Source organism: Lutra lutra, chromosome 9 (genome assembly GCF_902655055.1).
Source record: "Lutra lutra chromosome 9, mLutLut1.2, whole genome shotgun sequence".
Lineage (NCBI taxonomy): Eukaryota > Metazoa > Chordata > Mammalia > Carnivora > Mustelidae > Lutra > Lutra lutra.
The window spans coordinates 79,849,533-79,872,021 of NC_062286.1; the positions used below are offsets into that span (position 1 = coordinate 79,849,533).

At 45.5% G+C, this 22,489-nt stretch overlaps 1 protein-coding gene across 2 annotated transcripts; it reads right to left on the bottom strand.

The window, feature by feature from the left end:
- Nucleotides 1-7,387: 7,387 nt before the first annotated feature.
- ATP6V1E2 (ATPase H+ transporting V1 subunit E2) lies at nt 7,388-14,983 on the bottom strand. 2 transcript variants are annotated; one of them, XM_047746391.1, is made up of 2 exons: nt 14,866-14,983; nt 7,388-8,336 (listed from the first exon to the last, which is right to left on the bottom strand). In XM_047746391.1, exon 2 carries the CDS (start codon nt 8,232-8,234, stop codon nt 7,554-7,556), a length of 681 nt encoding a protein of 226 aa, XP_047602347.1. In that variant the 5' UTR covers nt 8,235-8,336; nt 14,866-14,983; the 3' UTR covers nt 7,388-7,553. The 2 variants fall into 2 exon arrangements, with proteins under 2 accessions (XP_047602347.1, XP_047602348.1); XM_047746392.1 differs by having other exon boundaries at nt 14,857-14,899.
- Nucleotides 14,984-22,489: the final 7,506 nt, after the last annotated feature.

Below are 22,489 nucleotides of genomic sequence, written 5' to 3' on the forward strand. Positions count from 1 at the left end.
CAGCTAAAAAAGGAACCTGCTGCTTTACTCCAGAACTCCGAGTCTCCAGGCCAAGAAGATGTTCACAGTGAAAAGCTGCGATTTGGGTCCATCACTTCCTGACTCCTACAGTACAGCTTTCTCTAGCCTTCCATTCCCCCTCCCCATTCCTTTACTGTACATCAAGTGTGTATGTACGCAAGCATATTGCATTTTTTTTAACTAAATGGCCAGTGGTATGTTTTGATCGACAGCAAATGGAGATGAAATGAAGAAAAATACTATTCTATGGAAATAGCCCCCTTTTCCATTAGTGGCATGCTCCCTCAGCTCTTACCTTTATAGCCCGGTAAGTTAGTTTGTTCTCATTATTGGACAAAGAAAGAACAACATGGAAATTTTACATACTTTCTTCGACTGGAGAATTTAATGTTTTTCATTTATCATTATACAACTAAGGACAATTTTATAATTTTATAAATTATAATTTTTAAATGATTTTTTGCATGTCACTGTTAGCTGTGGGGCAACCTGTCTTTAAGTAGGGACAAATTATTATTTTTTTAAAGATTTTATTTATTTATCTATTTGACAGACAGAGATCACAAGTAGGCAGAGAGGCAGGCGGGGTGGGGGGGGAAGCAGCTCCCCACCGAGCAGAGAGCTCTATGCGATGGGCTCAATCCCAACCCTGAGATCATGACCCAAGCCGAAGGCAGAGGCTTTAACCCACTGAGCCACCCAGGCACCCCAGGACAAATTATTCTAAAAGAAATAAATCCTAGATAGTTTCAAGTCAAGACTCTTGATGTTTAAATAAACTTGTTTAAAAAAAAAAAAAAAAAGAGGTCCTGTGCCTTTTGTGTTGCAAGCCCTGAATGACCTCACATTGTACTTAGAATAAATCCAAATTCCTCAAATGCCACCCATGAGACCCAGTACGATCAGACATTGACCCTTCTCTCTCTCCTTCACTCACTTAGTAAAATCCCACTGGCCTCCTCTCTCCTCCTCAAAGCAGGAGAGCTTTTTCTGCCTGATGCCTTATACTTGTGGCTCCCTCTGCACAGCATTTCCTTTCCTTCTACTCACCCTTCCTCTCTGATGTAAGCAGGGCTGGCTCCTTCTCATGCTTTAGGTGCCCAGGGCCCTACCTGAGCAGAGGCCACAGAAGGCTTCACTGTCCAAGACTCTTGACTTCTTTATGGCACTTAGATCACCTGGAAATCACCAGTTGTCTGCTCATTTGGTGTCCCTTCCCAAATCCTTACCCCTCCCACTTGTGGCTCTCCCAGCCACATTAGAATGTTCTAGAATGCTCCTTTGTGAAAGCTGGGGCAGTAACTGTAAGGGCTGCAGTGCCCGGCAGAGCGCCTGACATCTGGTAACCATCCAGTAAATATCTGTGGAATGAATGAATGAATAAGAGGTCTGCTGATTTGAATCTGACTGAAAGAAAACTCAAGACTCAAATTCCAAATGAGGAAAGACGAGAATCTTCGAATATTCCCTGTGGTTCCCCCTTTTCCAGTTGAGTGCCAGTGCATCTTGCTTCTACTTTTTCCTCTCCTCTCTCCTCCCTCTCTCCCCGCTCCTTGCTTCCATACAAGTTCATTAACAACTGCTCTGTGCCAGTTCTGGGCTAGGTGCTTTGCAATGGACCCACCTTCCCCTCACCCCCACTCTGATCCCCAGCATAACCCTCAGACCCCCATTCTTTCCCTGGGCCCCCTCAAGTTACATGCTTTGTGCAGTCACCCACTGGTACCTCTTCTCTGTGGGCCTTCACTGTGACTGAGCCCTAGCATCAGAACACCCCAGGGAGGAGAAAGGATGCATTCTCCAAAGATGCAGCTCTGGCCCTTCATTTGCTGACATGTTTGTCCCAGCAGAAATCAAATTTCTGGAGTGTCTATACAGCAAGTTTTTCATAAAATGAGTAACAACAACCCTATCTTTTCAGGTGTTTTCTTTGCAGTCTGAGGAGTCTTATTAGCTGATTAAGACCCTGGCCTGCTCCTTGCTTCCCTGAGCTTCAGATGCAAATGTGCATCTGGCTTTCTTGATCCCTTCCTGTTCTAAACCTTCTGTAAGCACCAGGACATGAATCCATGAGTCAAACATCGCCCTCTATGGGCTTATCTCCCAGCAACAGAAGAATGGGCTCAGGGCCATCATTCCAGGCTATGTGGAAGGGTGTGGTGAGCTGGGCCAAGGGTCTGTCAGGACGGTCTCTGGGAGCTGGGATCCCTCTTGCTGTGTCTGTAGGGAGAAGTGCTGTAAGTGGCCCATCGCCCAGGGAAAAGGATGCTGCCCTGCAGAAAAGGTCATCAGGTGAGCTGTGGGATTGTCCAGGAGCATGTGGGATGCTCTGACATCGAGGGTCTATCATGCTTCAGAACCGAGTTTAGGGAGGTCAGGGCAGGAGGTGGGACTCAATCCTTTCCCAGTGCTATCAGTAACAGGCATGATTTCAGAGATGAGGTAATAGACGGGGAGGGTACAAGGAAGGACACAGAGGAGTACAGAGGAAGGGGGCAAAATCTTGAGCATTTCCAAGGGGAGCTCAGCAAAGGGCTGCACTTGCTTCCCAGAGGTTTGGGGAGTTGTGGTTGGCCCAGAATAGATCTGCTGACCCACTTCCGGGGTCCTGGGACCCTAGAAACCAAGAGGAAGCCCTGAAGCATTTTGTAATCTGCTGGTCTACTTTCCCTGCCTCCTCTGAGGTTCCAGCAAATGCTCAGACATGCCCTCCATTTCTGCCTCTTCGGGCAACTCTGGATTGGAATTAAATTGGAATTAAAGGCTCTCCCTTCACCAAGTGACCCCTGGCAACAGGAATCCTGGGTTCCTGGGGCAGAGGCTTCAGTGAGGGGCATGGCCTGGCTCTGGTGGGCGTTCAGATTCCCCCAGCCCTCCCCCAGTGGGGAAGGAGCGATTGTGCAGAAGCAGCCTCCCTCCATAGCACCAAGGCTGCAAACAGCTTCCCTTGCACCTCCGGAGGAAGTGTTAAGGAGGAGAGTGGTAGGGAAGGGTTGTGCCTGCCTGTGGTTGTAACAGTTTGCTCCTTTTGGCTCTCAGAGGCCCAAGGAGCTTACAGGAGGTACACGCCTACGTGAGGGTAGGACAGTTAATGCTAATAAAGAATGTGTGTACTTCTGGTTTGGGGGTTAGGGGTTTGATTTTTTTGTTTTTAAGATTTTATTTCATTTAAAAAATAATCTCAGTATTCAATGTAGGGCTCGAACTCACAACCCCGAGATTGAGAGTCGCAGGCTCCGCTGACCAAGCCAGCCAAGCACCCATTTGTACCAGTCAACTGACCGGAAGTGCCCCGTGCAAGCGTTTCTAAGGCAAAGACCCCTGCAAGAGTGCAGCTGTCGGGAAGGTGACAGCAGCCTGCCCCACAGGTCAGGGCTGGTGCTGAAGGATAAGGTTTGCATCTCCCATGGCTGAGGCCACTAAGGAGGACCCAGCCCCTCCACAGCCCCTACATTTGCACCCGGGTTCAAAGCAAAGCCCTTTCCATTCGTTTCCCAGGGAGGGAAGCGAAGCAGTAAACCCACAGATTCCTAGTGAGGCAGAGGGTGACAGTCCTGCTTGACCTCAGGTTCCTCCCACCTTGCCGGATTTTCTTGTCAAACACCATCCCTGGATTACAGTCCTGGCACCCTTCCCTTGGCCCCCATCTCACATACTTGGCTCTTGCTATGGCATCTAAGGGTCAAAGAGAAGAGAGACTCTGGAGGCCTCCATCTAGAAACCAGAGGCAGGCTGGGAAAGATCATCGCAACGGTAGATGCCTGCTCAGAACACACTAGGTGGTCACGCCCAAGGTCAGCACTAAAATAACAGGGCAGCAGGAAATGCAAGAAGGAAGAATCGAAGCACTGTCCCTGCCCGCAAGAAGCATTGTCTAAAAACAGGCCGAGTAGAAAAAGCAGCTGACAGTAAATAAAGGTGAGGCGTGAGAAGTCACCACAGTCTGCAGAGGCCTTGCAGCCAGGGACTGTGGGAGGGCAGGCTTCCTTAGCCACCAGCTTTTGTTTTGCTGAGGGGACATTATGATGGAGGAGACTGGAGCCCCAGCGCTGAGAAGCTAAGGGGTAGAAGTCTGAGGAGAAAGAGAAAGTATCCAGCAGCCCTGGGTGAGAGAAAAGTTTGGAGAAACAGAGAGATGTTTAAATGGAACTTAGGGAGGGGCACCTGGGTGGCTCATTGGGCCAAGTATCTGCCTTTGGCTCAGGTCATGATCCTAGGACCCTGGCATCAGAGCCTCCCATTGTCTGGCTTCCTGCTGCGGGGGAGGCCTGCTTCTCCCACTCCTTCTCCTCTCCCTCCAATTTTCTGCTCCCTCTCTCAAATAAATAAGATCTCAAAAAGATAAATAAAATAAATGGGGCCGAGGGTAATTGGGCCCCACAGGCACTCTGTAGAGCTCTCCTCAGCTTCCTGTCAAACTGTCATGAAATCTCCCTGTCAGTTATTTTGGAGATGAATTAATGTCAGGGGCCCCAATGATGACTTGAAGGCAGCTCAGAAGGCCAGAACTGGGGCAAGCCAAGGGGGTTCAGATACTCCTGGATAACAGCAGAAAGCGGGGATCTGGGTTCCCAGGAAGGAAGGCGGCTGAGGGCTCAGGCAGCTGCGAAGGGAATGGTTTGCTGGGCCTGGAATGAGAGAGAGGGGGAAGAGAAGGGGGAAGGCTCTGAGGGGAAGAACACTCTTATAAGGAAAAACTGTAAGATGAAGCAAAACTGACAGAAAGCCTCACGCCTGGATGAGGGAAAGGATTTCCCGGGGGAAAGGGAGGGGGGGAGGGGTAAGACAGAAATCACTCCTTCTTGTCTCTTCCAGCCTGTACATCAAGGAATTTGACCTATTTCACAAAAGGGCTGCATCGATTATTTATCATCTCTCACTGGGATTCTCAACAGGGCTCCTGCCTCCTGCCTCTCCACCCCTCCAATGTGTCTTCCACACACAGTGACACTAGCATAATCTTTTAAAAGTCCAGCTCTCATGGTTCCACTCCTGTTTAAAGTCCTTCAAGGAACCCTCATCACCCACCCAGCAGAATTAGCCTAATTCAGGAGCAAGGCCCACTGCATCTCATAGTCAGGTTCTGTCCATCTTTCCAACCTCATCCGTTGTCCCATCTCCCTGCATCCCTCATACTCCATCACACTGAACTATCTGCAGTTCCTCTAAAACCATTTGCTTGTTCACACCTCAGGACCTTTGCATATGCTTCCCCCCCCCCCCCCCCCCCGCTTCCTTTGCTTGAAGTGCTTTCTTTGGCTCAACTGCCAGCACCCCAGAAGCCTTCTGTGACCTTCTCTCCCTACACCATATTTCTCACATTACCTCTTACATAGCTCTATGTGAGCATGAGACCTTGTATCATTACCATGACCCTTATCTGTTGATGTGTCAATAACTAAAGGACAGGACCCCATTGTATCCTTTGTAGCCCAGCAGCTCGCAAAGGGTCTAGCTCATTGCTGGCATTCAGAAAATGTTCAGTAAATGACTGAACTCACAAGTCAAAAAGAACTACCCAGTAGACACCCTCTGCAGAGACAGTCTAGCTGACAAAGACCCCCTTTTCTCTGAGAAGTGCCCCCAAGATGTTAGCTGGACCAAAGGGGGGAACATCTAATCTGAGCTGGGCTACATGGATTCCTTCTCAGCAAAGTAGAATCGTAAGAAAGGTTTGTTTCTGGAACTATACCATGTAAATTTTAGAATGTAAACTTTCTGAGGCATGTATATCCTACTGTTGAAACTATGCAGTAGAGAAAGTCACTCTTAAAAGAAAGAGGAAACAGCCTGATAGAGGATTTCGGATGGCTTTCTGATTCCCAGGTCTAGCCCTCTCCTGAGACCATAAGAGTTTCCTATTCCCAGGCTTTGTGAGACACCCTGATTTCTAATAACCTGCCCCCTACTTCATGTTTGGACTTCACAGCATTCTGTCCCTGACCATGTAAGCCAGACTTTGTCCTTGACAGAGTGGCTCGGGGTTTCTTTTCTTCAAAAAACCCTTTATTTTAATTCATAAATCACACTTGGGCATAGATTAGACTGTGAATCAACATAAACATACAGAACTAGCAACCTAATTTACAGGCCCAATGCAAAAGGAAAATGTGAGAATCCTTTGTTCAAGAAGTACAGTGAGAGTCCTAAAAGATAAAGTTTTTTCCTTTCTTCTGGGGTCTCTCTTTTGACTTATGGTATTTATTTCCTCTTTAATGGCTAGGTAAATAAAAATTAGAATTTCCAACCATTAACATGAATTTTATCATTTTTCTTTATATAGTTCAATACCTATATGGAGAATCACCAAAATTATACAATCTGTATTTCTTGGCTTCTACCGGAAGATGTTTCAAACTGGCCAAAGAAATGAGCCTAAGTCCCCCTAAGCACTGAGCTGTCTGATGGACTGGGATACTTTCCGGGGCAAGTACAGACCCTCATAAGGTTTTAAAGTTCCCAACCTGAGTCTCAGGCCCAGCAAGCTTGACAACTGCTGGGTCCTCCTTCCCACCAGCCCCCAGATCTATGTGCTATGGCCCCGCTGGGGTTAAGGGTCAAGCCAAACCGCTCCCATTCCAGTAGACCCCACCCATAGCAGACAGGTGAGTCCCAGGTAAACCTCCACACCAGGATGTGCTCAGTATGGAGCAGGCAAGAGACCCAACCTCACCAGGTCACTTGCTGAATGTGCCACAGAGCTGTCATCCTGGGACAGAGATGGCCACCATTATGTTCAGCACTGTGACTCGGCAGAGCCTGCGCACATCCCTGAGCCTCCCTGCAGGCACACCCAGCCCTCACCAAAGGCAGAAGCAGCAATGTGGACCAGGTGAGAGGGGGAAAGTGGGTCTCAGGCACCAGCAAGCTGGGAAGTGAGTGGCCAGGAACCCATCCCAGGAAGAAGGGTAGCCTTTGGTAGTTGGTACCACGCATGAGGCAAGGCTCCAAGCCCCCAGCCCATGCTCCAAAGTCACTTACAAAACACAGTTTCAAAGATAAAACTAAGAATTTCAAGTCACTGGCTACAGAGCCTTAAACCTCAAGAACTGGGCTTTTTCGCACATAGAACCCTATGTGACTATTCCAGTCACACCTACGAGGTTGGCCTTGTCCAAAAAGAGATCGCTAAACTTCACTAAATAAGTACAGAAAGCAGAAGCAAAAGAAATAAAACACACTTCAGATAATAATATTAAAGAATTTTAGAGCACTCAGACCCACAAACCATTAACATCATTCACATCTCAACCAAAGGACAAGCTTAAGAGCAAATGTCTTTACTCTCTTCAACTGAGACTACTGAACTGACCAGAGGATTCAGTATGTATGAATAAACCAGAATTAGACTTCTAAACATTTTCAGGTTTTATTCCAAAATATGCCTTTAGCTATTCCAAGGGTATTTCATGAAAGAAGACAGAATCCTATCAAAGCAACAAGGAAGAGGAAACCTGACTAGTTTCCTTTGCCCTAATAACATATGCTTTCAATGACTTAGCAATTCAACCTGAGTTTCACTTGGCAGAGGCTTACATGAAAAACTTTCTGTTGGCATTGGCTCCAAACAAGGCCTCTCGTATTTCAGGCATCTTTTGTTGGGCCAAGAGATCCAGTCGACTTTCTAGGGTATTGGAAACCTTTATTCTCTGATTGCCACTGTAGACCTCCACACCTCCAGCTGCATTCATAGCCAGGTGCACCTCTTGATCAATTTGGACTTCCACACATTTTTGGGAGACTATCATGTACTCAGGGATGGCTTTTTGCACCGCAGCCTCCACCAGGAGGATGTCCTGTGGCCTGCAGCGGACAATTACCACAGGCTCAAGCAGCCGGAGCAGACCCTGAAGCACTAGCTTATCCAGCAAGCCCTGGTAGATTTCTGGGTCTGCCACAATCCTGCTGAGTCTCAGCTTTGCACCATTCAGCAACTCCGAGATGAGGTCATCTCGGGCTCTCAGGACTTTCAGCCTTGCCTGATTCCTCATGGTGGACATCTGGATCTTCTTCTGCTGTTCTATCTGCTTCTCCTTCTTCTCGTAATACTCCATAATCTTCAGCCGTTGCGTTTGCACAAGGCGTCCTTTCTCGATGTTGAACTCTTCCTCAGACTTGGCATCTATTTCTTCTGCCTTCTCGTTGGCTTCCTGCTCAATAAAAGCCATCATGTGCTTAATCTGCTTCTGCACATCGACATCACTCAGGGCCATGGTTGCTTCTGGAAAGGAAGTAGAGGGGGAACTTGCAGGCCCTCTGGCTCCGTTGATTTAGGGCAGAGTTTCAGGAATAACTTCAGAATTCCACTTCCTTGGCTATGGAGTGCAGGAGAGAAGGAAGGAGAGAGTCAGAGTCTAAAAGGAAGGATCATGGAGAACACCTAGTCACTGCTCATTCCACAGATGAGGAAACTGAGGCCGAGAAAGGAAAAGCAACCTATCCCAGGTCATACCCTGTAAGGACAGAGACATGAACCTGGGTTTGCAGAGTTCTATTTCTACTATACTCACCACTTTTTCATCATTAAATAATAAAAAAATTAGGGCAGACTTAGTCCAGAAGTTTTTTTAAGACAATGATGGCTTAAGACTCATATAGCAAACTGAAGGGATGAAATGCCAAATTAATACACAAATGGGAAGTATAGGCCCAATTTGGGCTGGCAAGGGCTAGGGAGAATGCTAAGAAATTCATGATCAGACAGGATTCAATCCAGGAAAGCTGCCTGGAGGCAGAAGGGTTTCAAGATCCCTTAGATAATGCAGAGGCAGAACACTGGCAGACAGATGGTGGCACCTTGGAGAGAAGTGGGAGGTGGGAGGGGTTGAAAGCAGTCTTTTCATTGCAAGTGTTTTCCAACTCTAGATGTACATCTGAATCACCTAGGGAAACTTTCAGAAAGACAGATTTCTAGGCTCCACTACAGACTACTGAATTAGAATCTCTGCCAGTAGGGTCTGAGAATCCAGATCTTAAAAAGCCTTCCTGGGGTGGGGGGGGCTTCCTGAGATGCTTACTGAGCTCAGGAAAATGATACATGAATAAAATAAGACTAACAGCAGCAGAGAGAGAAAATATTTTAAAAGAACCAAACAAATTTTGGAGCTAAAGAATATAACTGAATTGAGAAATTCACTGCAGGAGTTCAATGACAAACTTAATTTAGAGAAGAATGAACCAGCAAATTCAAAGACATCTCATCTGAAATTACCCAGGCAGAGATACACATTAAAAAAAAAAAAAAAAAAAAAAAGAAGAAAGTTAAGAAAGCCTAAGGGACACGTGGGAAATCATTAAGTGAATCAATATATGCAGTATGAGATTTCCAGTGACAGAAAGTATATTTGAAGAAATAATGGCCAAACACTCCCCCAAGTGTGAGGAAGGAAATGGACATCCAGGTTCACAAATGAAAATACGAAAGAAATCAAGTCTTGTCACTAAAACCAGTCAACAAAATATAAAGTAAGGCAGCAAGAAAGGAAGAGGGGCAAAAAAGCTACAGGACATACATAAAACAATTACCAAGATGGCAATAGCATGTTCTTCCCTATAAATAATTACTTTAAATGTAAATTGATTAAACTCCCTAGAGTGGCTGAATAGATACACATTTTTTAAAGATGCAAATATATGCTGTCTACAAGATACTCACTTAAATGATGCACATAGGCTGAAAGTGAAAGAATGGAAAAAGATATTCTGTACAAATGGTAACCGAAAAAGAGCAGGAGTGTCCATACTTACGTCATACAAACCAGACTTTAAGCCAAAAACTGTCATAAGGAAAAAAAAAAGACATATAATGATGAAGGGTCAATTCACCAGGAAGATATAATAATTATAAATATATATATATGCACCCAATATCAGAGCCCCCAAATATATGAAGCAAATGTCAGAACTGAAGGGAGTAATAGACATCAATGCAGTAATATTAGGAGATTTTAATATCCTATTTCAATAATGGATAGAATATCCAGACAGAAGATCAACAAGGAAACAGAAGGGCTTGAACAAAAATATAAACCAAATGGAACCATCAGACACATAGACAGACATACCCAGAACAGTCCCTCCAACAGCAGCAAAATATACATTCTTCTCAAGCACATGGGGAACATTTTCCAGCACCGGTCATGTAAGGTCATAAAACAAGTTCTTAACAAATTTAAGAAGATTGAAATCATACCAAGTATCTCTTCTGACCACAATGGAATGAAACTGGAAATCAATAGCAGAAGGAAAAACTGGAAAATTCACAAATATGGGGAAATTGAACAACACTCTCTTGTATAACCAATAGGTCAAAGAAGAAATCAATAGAGAAATTAGAAAATATCTCGAGCCAAACAAAAATGAAAACACAACATAATCAGAACTTATGGTATGCAGGTAAAGCAGTACTAAGAGGGAAGTTTATAGCAGCCAATGCCTATATTAAAAAAAGAAGAAAAATCTCAAACAATCTATCTCAACACCTCAAGGATCTAGAAAAAGAAGAACAAACTCAGCTCAGAATCAGAAAAATAAAAGAAATAATAAAGATTAGTTCAGTGCTTGGGTGGCTTAGTCTTATGAGTATCTGACTCTTGATTTCAGCTTGGTTCATGATCTCAGGGTTGTGGGATTGAGCTCCAAGTCAGACTCCACACTGGGCATGGAACTTGCTTGGGATTCTCTCTTACTCTCCCTCTACCCCTCTCCACTCGCTCTGAATGAATGAATAAATAAACAAACTAATAAATAAATAAATATTTTTTAAAATAAAGATTAAAGCAGAAATGCATGAAACAAAAATGGAGAAAAATCATTAAAATTAAAAGTTGGTTTTTGAAAAGATAAAATTGGCAAACCTTCAGCTAGACTAAAAAAAAAAAAAGATTCAAATAAAATCAGAAATGAAAAATGAGTACTACTGCAGCCACAAAAGTAAAAAAGGATTATAAAAGACTACAATAAACAGTTACATAATGACAAATTGAAAAACCCAGAAGACCTAAATTCCTAGAAACATACAACAAACCAGAAACTGAAAATCTGAACATACCTATAACGGGTAAGGAGATCAAATAAGTAATCAAATCTTCCCAATAAACAAAAGCCCAGGACCAGATGGCCCATTGGAGAATTCTACCAAAATTTAAATTTTAATGCTAATCTTTTTCAAACTCTTCCAAAAAACTGAAGAATGGGAAACACTTCGGAAGTTATTTCATGAGCCTGGCATTACCCTGATATCAAAGCCAAAGACACTGCAAGAAAAGACCACAGGCCAATATGCCTAATGAACACAGGTGCAAAATCCTCAACAAATACTAACAAACCCAATTCAACAGCACATAGAATCATACACCTTAGCCAAGTGGTGTTAATCCCTGTGACACAAAGATAGTTCAGCATACAAAAATCTATCAGTGTGATACACCACAGTAACAGAATGAGGGATCAAATCACGTGATGATATCAATGGATGCAGAAAAGCAATTAACAAAATTCAACATCCTTTTACGATAAAAACACTAAAAAAAATAGGAATAGAAGGAAATTACCTCAATATAGGACAGGCCGTATATGAAAAGCCCAGAGCTAACATACTCAACAGTGAAAAACTGCAAGATGTAAGTCTTTCCTCTAAGACCAGGAACAAAATAATGATGCCCACTTTTGCCACTTTTATTCAACATATTTACTGGAAGTCTTAGCTATAGCATTTAGACAAGAAAGAAAGAAAAGTTTTCTAAATCAGAAAAAAAGAGGTAAAATTATCTCATACCTTATACCCCATATCTAGAAAACCTTAGTGATTCTTAAAAAAAAATTAAAAAGCCCAGTTGGAACTAATAAAAAAATTCATCAAGTTTGCAGGCTATGAAATCAACACACAAAAATCAGTTGTGTTTCTGACTAACAATGAGTAATGCAAAAAGGAAATTAAGAAAACAATCCTATTCAATATAATGCTAAGTAAAATAAGTCAGTTGGAGAAAGACAAATAACATATGATTTCACTCATATGTGGAAGTTAAGAAACAAGACAACCAAGTAAACAAAAAAGAGACCAAAAAACCCAGACTCTTAAATACAGAGGACAAAGTGGTTGTTTTTCGAGAAGAGACTGGTTGGGGGGATGAGTGAAATAGATAAAGTGGATTAAGAGTAATGAGCACTGATGCACCTGGGTGGCTCAGGGTGTGAAGCCTCTGCCTTTGGCTCAGGTCATGATCTCAGGGTCTTGGGATCGAGCCCCACATTGGGCTCCCTGCTCAGCAGGAAGCCTGCCTTCCCCTCTCTCTCTGCCTGCTTCTCTGCCTACTTGTGATCTGTGTCTGTCAAATAAATAAATAAATAAATAAAATCTTTAAAAAAAAAAAAAGAGTAATGAGCATTGAGAAATGTATAGAATTGTTGAATCATTATATTGTACACCTGAAATTAATATAACAGTGTTCATTACACTTAAAAAAATTAAGTGAATTGATTAATGTATGTAAATTGATTAGAACAATGCCTTGGCACATAGTAAGTTCTGTTATTTGCATTACTAAAAAAAGAAAGAAAAAAATCCCATTACAGTATCATCAAAAAGAACAAAATACTAGGAATAAATTAAACAAGGATGCTAAATGCTTGTACACTAAAAATTACAAAACACTGATGCAGGAAGCTAAATAAGGTACAAATAAATATAAAGACATCTCATGTTCATAGATTAGAAGACTTAGTATCAAGATGTTCAGTATAACCAAAGCCATCTACAAATTCAATGCAATCTCTTTCAAAATACCAATGGCATTTTTTGAAGAAAAAGAAAAACAATTCTAAAATTGACATGGAACCACAAAGGACCCTGCATAGCCAAAATAATCTTGAAAGACAACAAAGCCAAAGCCTCACATTCAGGAGTTCAAAACGTACTACAAACCCATAGTAATTGAAACAGCACGGTACTGGCGTAAGGACAGAAATACAGACCAATGGAGCAACAGAGAGCCTAGAAATAAGCCCATGCATACAACATAACATGATGTTTGACAAAGGGGCCAAGACTACACAATGGGGAAGGACAGTCTTTTCAACAAACCGCGTTGGAGAAACTGGATATCCACAAGCAAAAGAATAAAACTGGACCTTTATCTTTCACCATACACAAAAATCAACTCAAAATGGATTGAAGACTTATACATAAGACCTGAAACCCATAAAACTCCCAGAAGAAAACATAGGATAAAGTCTTCATAATAATGGTCTTGGCAATGATTTCTTGGCATGACATTCAAGCCCAGGCAAGGAAAGCAAAACAGACAAATGGGACCACATCAAACTCACAATCTGCAGAGCAAAAGAAACAATGCAGTGGTGAGGCAACCTGCGGAATGGGAGAAAATATTTGCAAACCATATATCTGATCAGGGGTTAATACCTAAAATATATAAGAAACTCCTGCTACTCAACAGCAAAGAAAAAAGAAAAAAAAATTTAATGGGCAAAGGATTAGAGGCTTCTTCAAAGAAGACATACAAATGCCCAGAAACTATGTGAAAAAAATGCTTAACATCCGGGAACTGCAGATAAAAGCCAAAATGAGATATTACTTTACACTAGTTAAAATGGTCATTGTCAAAAAAAAAATACAACAAAAATAACAAGTGTTGTCAAGGATGCAGGGAGATTAGAGCCTTTGTACACTATTGCTGGAAACGTAAAATGGTGCAGCAGCTATGGAAAACAGCACAGAGTTTCCTCGAGTAATTAAAAAAAACACTACTGTACGATACAGCAACCCCACTTCTGGGTATTTATCCAGAAGAATTAAAATCAGGATCTTGAAGAGATGGGGTGCCTGGGTGGCTCAGTGGGTTGAGGCCTCTGCCTTCGGCTCTGGTCATGATCCCAGGGTCCTGGAATCGAGCCCCGCATCGGGCTCTCTGCTCAGCAGGGAGCCTGCTTTCTCCTCTCTCTGCCTACTTGTGATCTCTGTCTGTCAAATAAATAAATCTTCTAAAAAAAAAATCAGGATCTTGAAGAGACATTAGCACTTTCAAGTTTACTGTAAAAACTATTCACACCAGCCAAGATATGAAAACAACCTAAATGTGCTTCCATCACCAATGAATGGATATAGAATATGTGGTACATACACAGAATGGAGTATTATTCAACCTTTTTTAAAAAAAGAAAATCCTATGATATGTGGCAACATGGATGAATCTTGAGGATATTATGCTAAGTGAAATAAGTCAATCAGAGAAGGACAAATGCTGCATATTCTATTTGCATGAGGTATCTAAAGGAGTCAAAGTCAGAAGCAGAAAGCAGAATGGTGGTTGGCTGGGACTAAGGATGGGGGAAATGGACAATCACTGTTTAACGGGTATAGCGTTTCAGTCATGCAGATCTAGGGATCTGTCATGGTACAATGCAGATACAGTTAACAATACTGTACCATATACTTAAAAATTTGTTAAGTGGGTAGATTTCCTGTTATATATATAAACCACAATTAAAAAAAAAAAAGGAAAAGAAAAGAATGCCCAGAAAGTTGAATTACTCACCAAGTTTGGTGGTAAAACCAACGACCACAAGATTTGGTATTTGAAATCTTGCAAACCGTCCCCTTGTTTCAGGATGTAATTTTTTTAAAACACTGCACTTTTGTAAGCAGAGCACAATATTCTCTGCTTCTAAATAAGATAATTAAATGTTTTTGGTTTTTTTTAAAGTCTTCCTGGGAAACACTACTTGGTCACCAGCTTTGGGAGCCACTGTGAACGAAAACATAGAGAGTGGGAAATTCGAGAAGCCTCAGGTGATGTTGTAGAGGGAAAAACGTACCCGACTTACCCAGTGTCCTGCCAAGGGTCAGTCTTCGCTCTGGCACCGGGAGTCTGTGCACGGAATGTAGAACTTGGAACGCACACCGGAGCCTGGCACTGTTGCTTCCTTCTCTCTGCCGACGACCGTCACCGTCTGACCAGGCAGCAACTCAAGTCCTAAGAGCCAGGCTGTCACTGGGGAAGGCTGGCCAAGCCTGCCAAAAGGAGGCCTAGAGGGATTTCCTTGGCTCACGGGCCAGGTTGGGGCCACCCTTGCATCCTCAGAATCTCAATGAAGTTGGCACGAGGCGGGCTTCAGCTCTGGGGGTGGGCTTCAGCTCTGGGGTGGGCTTGCTTTCTCCAAGCCCGCAGAAACAGATCTGTATGTGAACCTGGGCAGCCAGCTTGTGCATTGACTAATGAAAAATACGACTGTCATGTTGGCAGATCGTGACCTTCCTTCCCTGTATGTGGGTCGCTCGGGAAGCCAAATTCAAAGGCTGTTTCAGAAGAAACCAGCGCAAACAAAATTTGCCAGACGCTCTTTAAGAAGAGTGCCGCACCCACCACAGGCGCCCCTGGGATCCCCTCCAGTCGGTCCCTCGGTGAGGAAGAACCTCCTTCCCAAGACCAGGCAGGGCTTCCACGGGCATCACCAGCTTGCATGGCATGGGTGCTGGAGTCAGATTTCTGGAATTTGGATCCTAGTTCTGCCTTGACCACTTCCATGACTTTGGGAAAGCAGCTCACACCTCAAAGTGTCCGCGCTCTCGTCTTGTGGAAATGCCAACGGAGTCCACATGGGGGGATCTTCATGAGGATCAGATGGAAGGAGCCCGTGTTCAGCCTCTCGCCAGCTGCAGCGTTCCTCTCCGCACCTGGTGGTGCTGGTTCTCATTCCTACTGCTCGTATTACCAGCTCTTCTCCGCTTCAGGCTTCAGCCCCATCAGTCACTCTGTGTGTGTGTAGAGTACTTACAACTGATGGGATTTCCAATCCCAAAGGGACTGGAAACACACCCGAGTCTTGCCTCCCAATGTACGAAACTTCGATGTACGAAACTTCATAGCCCCACGTTTAGCTTGGGAACCTCCCAGCCCTCTGTGGCCCCCTTCCCCACGGTCTCAGGTGACCAGCCACTTCCTTGGCGATGGTGGGTAAAGTCCTGAATCCCAGGACGCTTGGGCAGGGCGGGGGGTGAAGTCAGCTCACAGGCTGGCACGCAGGACTGTTCCGTGAACCCGCTGTCCTAAGTTCCTGCTGCCTCCTGCACTCCGACTTCAAAACAGCTTGTCAAGGCCGGACCTGACCACGCAGCTGCAGGGTTGGGCAGGGCTGAAAGGGAGGGACCAAGCCTTACACTGCAGGAATGCGGGTGCCGTGTCCTGTGTCTGGCAGATAGATCTGCCAGTCTGTCTGGGATGGGGATTATGAGCCCACATGAGCCCGTGGCTTGAACAAAACAAACCAAGAACGCAGACCCCTCCATGCCCATGAGGAAGGCGGACACTGGAATGGAGCCTGCCCTGCCCTCCCTCGGGGCTGGGGACAGCATCCAGTGCTCTCCAATCCGGTTCCATTCTCAAGGACTATTCAGCACCAGGGTCCCTTCACTGTCAGCCCCCCTCCCCATCCCAGTGTACCAGGCTCAGTCCCACCTAACAGCTTTTTTAGATCATGCCATTCTCCAAGCTAAAAAGCCCTCTTCTGCTTCTCTCCGCTCACCTGAATCCCACCAGTATCTTCAAGGCCCAGTTTGAGCCCCACCACTTCCTTGACCTCTGGGCTCCTCAGAATTATGACAGGATGGCCTATTTTCCAGATATAAGGCAGAGCCGGAGGCCGTGTCTTTTGTTGCTCCAATTACCTGGCTTCCTCGAGGAAATTCCTTGAGGACAGGGCGCTCCTTTTCCCGCAGGGGCTGCGTGGAAATAGGAACTGGTTAAACAAGGATCAATTGGATTAAGGGCGTGAGAGTAGAGCACGGGGCTGGAGGGGGAAGGGACTTCCTTCTTTTCTTTTTCTTTTCTTTTTTTTTTTTTTTTTGTCTTTTTTATGTGCAATATAACACACATTCAAAAAAGCATATCAAGCATAAATGTATGGATTAAGGAATTACTACGAGGCAAATGTCCTGTAGCCATCACGCAATAGAACCTTACTAACACCCTGGAAATCCCTCCTCATGACCTTGGGGAAGGAGACATTTTCGAAACTGCTGACTTGGCTTGCATGGGGCATAGGCGGGGTCCTTAAAGGAGGTGTGCACTGGGAAATCTCTCTTCTCTGGCCCTCACCTCTGTGGCCTGTGTATACCCTGCCAAGTGCAGCATCCCCAGGACCATGATAGGAAGGGGAGGCAGAAGTGTCTGGTGGGCAAAATGTGTTCGTCAGTCTGGAGCCGTGCCCACACTGTGGAGCAAGTGTTCTGCATTCCAGCTGGGGTTTGTAAGCAAGTCTGAGGACCAGGTCTGGGTGTGGGCTCCCTACCCTAGCCAAAGGAGAGGAAGCACCAAACATGAGCCTCCAGACCCCGTGGATGTGACAGAGTAAGGGAGGGAAGGGGCTTTCCAGACCTCGGAGCAGAGAGTAACTTGCAGAGCCCAGGAAGCGGGTGAGGAAATTTCGAATAATGACTCCTTTGGGGGAATTTCAAATACTAAACATGTGGCAAGGGGACATCCCCCTTTTTTTTCTTTTGACAAAGAGGGGTTGAATACCTATTATGGATCAGACACTGGAGATTGAGAACAAGGCAAACACCAGCCCTATCTCCCAAGCCCATGATGTAATGGGGAGGAGGAAGAGATGAACAGGTCCTCACCTGCTGTGTTAGGAACCAGTAGTTGCCAGAAAATTAGATGAATGAAGAGACGTAACCCCCAAGCCCCCTTCCAAGCTCATCATGCACTCTTCTATGACGTATCACCCTTTGGACAGGTAAACTGGGTAGGGGGTGGTTCCAGACATACCATCCGTGTGCACAGACACCTCACTCTGGAGGCACCTCACAGACACCTACCCCGGAAAAGGTAGTGAGTTGGTAGTATTCATGAGGGAGAATTTATCCAAATAGACAAGAATCCCTCAAGTCTGCCTGGACATCTGATTCTAAGCAACGCCTTCAGGCATAGAATTGGATGTCCAGGCAGACTTGAGGGATTCTTGTCTATTTGGGTGCCTGGCACCCAAAATGGGTTGGGATGGCAGCCAGGAAAGGACGCAGGCTGCAGGCTTCAGCTGAAGGAGCTGTCGGGAGAGCAAGGGCTCATCCAGGAGGGAGGGGTCAAGACGGGCATGAAGCGTGGACCATTTAGGGGGGCAGAAAGAGAGAGAGGGGCCAGAGACGGAGGATGCTGTGGGCAAAGGCACGATGGTAGGCATATGCGAGAGGACCGGTTTGGGCAACAGCAGACAGGCCCACAGGGGCGAGTGGGAATGAGCAATGTCCAGAAGGAAGGTTGGAGTTCAGCTGGGGAAGGTTTGACACGTCCGTGACTGAGAGCTGGAACACTGGGTAAAGGAGACGCAGCAAAGGCTTCCGAGCAGGGTTGGAACTTGGCCAAACCTGGATTTAGGAAGGTTAGCCTGATGGTGGCAGAGGCCGAAGAGTCTGGCCCTGAGCCAAACGCTGGGTAGAGATAGCAACAGATGAGCCCCTAGACAAGAAGCCGGGAAGGGGAGTTTGGGATGGGAGGAGATGTGGCAGGGGATTCTGCCGCTTTGATGACCCAGGGCTGGACCTGGAGGCACTTTCTGCCGCTTGGAGTGGGGTGGGGGTCCCCCCTCCTGGGGTCTCCCCCTGCCAACCCATTCACTGAGCTCAGGGAAAAGATGCTGGAAAGTAGCCATTCTGCATGCTGCTCCCTCGGAAGCAAGTTGGGGGCGGGCGGGGAAGATAGCAAGAGCCAGAGAGTTCATTTCATCAGAAAATAAAAGGAGACACCCAGAGAGAGAATCAGAAGTGGCCATAAAGCTTTATCTCTGCTTCAGTGGCTGAGGAGTGATGGGCCACATACAGTTTCACCCAGGAACTCCATCCCAGGGCCAAAGCAGGCTTCCGTTGGGGCCAGAGAAAGCAAGTGCCGGTAGGAGCCAGGCAGGTAAGATGAATGAGAGAACCAGGCAGGGCAAGAAACGTTCCTCCCCACACTTTACATTACGAATTCACAGCGTCATTTCTCCTTTTCAAACATCTGCAGGAAGGTTCCTTCAAAGCGGCTAGCTTCTCCCCAAGAGCAATCCGCTTCAAAGTTGCCGAGTTAAAAGGTTTTCAGTGATGGCTTCCCCCCAAAAGAGAAGCCCTTCCCTTCCATCCCTGACTAAAGGGCCCCTGTCATCTTTCCTTCCTAGAACCACTCTCCAGCAGGAATTGGACAGCGGTCCTAGGCCCAGAAAGCCTCCTGAGGGGCTGAGGGTGAGAATAAGGTCAGCAAGAACCCCTGGGGGACACAAGCCCTTGGAAGGAGCTGACCAGCCAAGCCTCCAGCCTGGGAGCTATGGCCACAGCCATCTCAAGAGAGTACGGGTACTGTACTTGCTCAGAAACACACAAGAACAATGTTGGTTACCAGTCCTCAGCTCAGGGGACACATTCAGACGACAAGCGCTGCTTCAATTTGGATTTAAGTCTCACTGGGTCCTTGACTAGCCTGGGCTCTGCGGGGGGGGGGGGGGGGGGGGGGGAGAGGGTGTGGCTCGTGAGGAAGAGAACGAAGGAACGTATCAGTCCAACTCTGCCCCTCACCACGCTTGGAGACTTCCCCATGACCCTGCTGGAGAAAGTACTATTTCTGACCCCTCCTCCCATACTCATCTTAACTCTTCCCACAGAGGCCAGTGCCCACCAGTAGAGTGACGATAATTCTCTATTTCACACAGATAAATGATAGGTGATGAGGACATTGTCTCCTCTAGAGATTGCCACAATCACAGGGTTTGCAACCCTCTTTCAAACAAAAGAGAGAGGCGTGTGAAGTTGGGAAGAGGGTCTGCAGTGGGCTGCCCCCAGAGAGACACCTCCTTGGGTCCTGTCCACATTCCTGGAACACAAAGTTCAGTAAGAACTTTTAAAATGTGAGTTGTTTAAATGAGTTTGCCCAGGGTCCTCTGGTTGAGTTTCTCCTACTCAGATGGGTGACTGGAAGGCCCAGGCAGGCTCCCACCATCTAACCCATCCCCCAATCAGGGATGACCTGCAGTATAATTAGACTAACCAACCAGAGTGATCCTGCTCAGTTGGAACAGGGTCTTGAAAGACCTCTGCTCTGCCAAGCATTAATTCTTTAGATGTTGAATCTGGAGGTCAGAAGGAGCCAGGAAAAGGCCTGGAGTGATGGGGGCAAGGTGGGGGCATTTAAGACCGGGGAGCATTTACCAACCAACAAGCATTATCACAGGACTTTACAACCTGTTGGGCCAAAGGGGTGCAGGTGAGCCCTGCCCCTGTGGAATCTTCTGGAAATTCCGACCTTTACTGAAGGGCTCGGGAGTCCACAGTTTAGGACACAGCTACTGTGTTGAATGTTCTGTTTTATTTCCTTGGTCTTTTGGTCTCTGTGCTTCTGTCTGCATTATTTCTAGTGAGATGTCATCAATGTACTTTCCTCTACAATGTCCCACCTGCTGTTAAGCCCAACCAGTGAAATTTTCATTTCAGATATTAAGTCTTCAACACTAGAAGTTCAATTTGGTTCTCTCGCTCTCTCTTCCATTCCCTTCCTCGGCAGGTTCACATTTTCCTTTAAGTCCCCATATGTAATTATCAAGCCTTTTTAAGTCTTCATCTGCTAATTTCATCATCTCCATCATTTCTGGTTTGTTTCTCCTGATTCTTCTCCCGATTATATTTCCTTACTCTTTTTGCACATCTGGTAATTATTAACATTCTGAATTTTGTGTTGCTGAATGTCCGTATTTTGTTGCCCGTATTTAAAGAATCATGAAATTTGTTTTGGCCAGCAGTCATGGTCATAGTGGGTGGGCTTAGTTCTTATGAGGCTTGTTTATAAAGTTTGTTAAGGGGGCATCTGGAGGTACTAGGTTCTAGGTCTAATTTAGCCCTTCTACTCATGTATAACTTTTTGGAGTTTCTCTGAATTTTCTGGACATTCAACAAGGTCTCTCCACACTGGCTGGCTGAAAATCGACCATGGCCCAGTCCACGCTCTCTGGTGGTCCTTTAGCTAGCACTGAGGGGTTTCACTATATGTACGAGCAACTTAGTATTAGCAGCACTCTCAGGAGGATAGTTCTGGAGTTTTTGCTGCTGTCATAGTCCCTCTTCTCTGATACTCTGCCTTGAAAAGTCTTCTCAGTCATCTCCTCAACTCAGTAAGACTGCCATGGTTTTTAAGTTCTCCCTCATTGGCTGCAATTCAAAAGGCACTTCCACCAGAAATTTAGGGGGACACCAGGGCTTTTTCCATTTGTTTCTTTCTTTCAGGAATCACAGTCCTGTGCTGTGTGCTGTCCAATATCTGAAAATAGTGATATCGTATTATTTTGTGCAATTTTTGAGTTGCTTACATTCAAAAGGCATACAGGCAGAACGTGTCTGCACTTAATGCCTAATGTGATGGTGTTAAGAGGCGGGGCCTTTAGGAAGCAGAGCCCTCATGAGTGGGATTAGCGCCGTTATAAAAGAGGCCCAGCAGAGCTCCCTCACCCCTTCCTCCATGTGAGGACACAACAAGAAGTCTGCAACCCAGAAGAGGGTCCTCACCCAACTGGGCTGACAAACTGATCCCATACTCCCACCCCTTACCTAGAACTGTGAGATTTAAATTTCTGTTGCTTATAACCTACTCAGTCTGTGGTATTTTGGAATAGCAGCCTGAATGGACTAAGACTAAAGGTAGTCTGGTACCTGTTACTCGGGTATGGTAGAATTCCTCTTCTGAATTAGGTGCATTCAATACAGTGATGTGCTCTTCCAGGCCCTTCTCAAGAGGCTGGGTCACAAGGAACAGAAGCCGTCTATGGCTAACTGAACAGACAAGGAACCCCAAAGGTTCATGGTATCTCACAGGACTGTGGAAGGGCCAGAGAAGCTGCTCGACTCCCTTCATAAGAACCATGCCCGACACATGCTTCAGACACTGTTCTGATGAGAAAGACCACTTCTGGTACCATGGCTGCCAACAAATTCTGGACAATCCGTGTGTACAACTGTCACTTCTGCACCGGGAACTTAAATATACCACAGGAACCACTACCACTGCCTACCCATAGGTGCCACTTCCTGTCAGGAACTAGATTGTGTACCCACTGCTAAAGCTGCAGTCCCCACACAGAGTGTGCCCTGGATTTAACTCCAGTTGGACGAGCTTTAGAGTCTGATGAGGAGAGCAAAGTCTGTAATTTTCAGCCTCCATAAGGGATGATCTTTTCTTCCCACCAAGACTCATGAAGGGGAAGATTCCCCCAATTCAAAATGTCATCGTGATGCTGAGTAGCTAAAACATCACTGTGGAGGAACTATAGTTAGTGAGTTTGGATGGCCTTCTGTACTCTTAGTGCTGAAGCATGGAATAAAATTACCGATTTCATTTATGGAAGAGGGATCTGTGATCCAGTCTCCTTTGCAGCTTATGAGAGAGGGTCACTCCCAGATCATACGAGTATTCCATACCAACAACTTCTAGGGAAG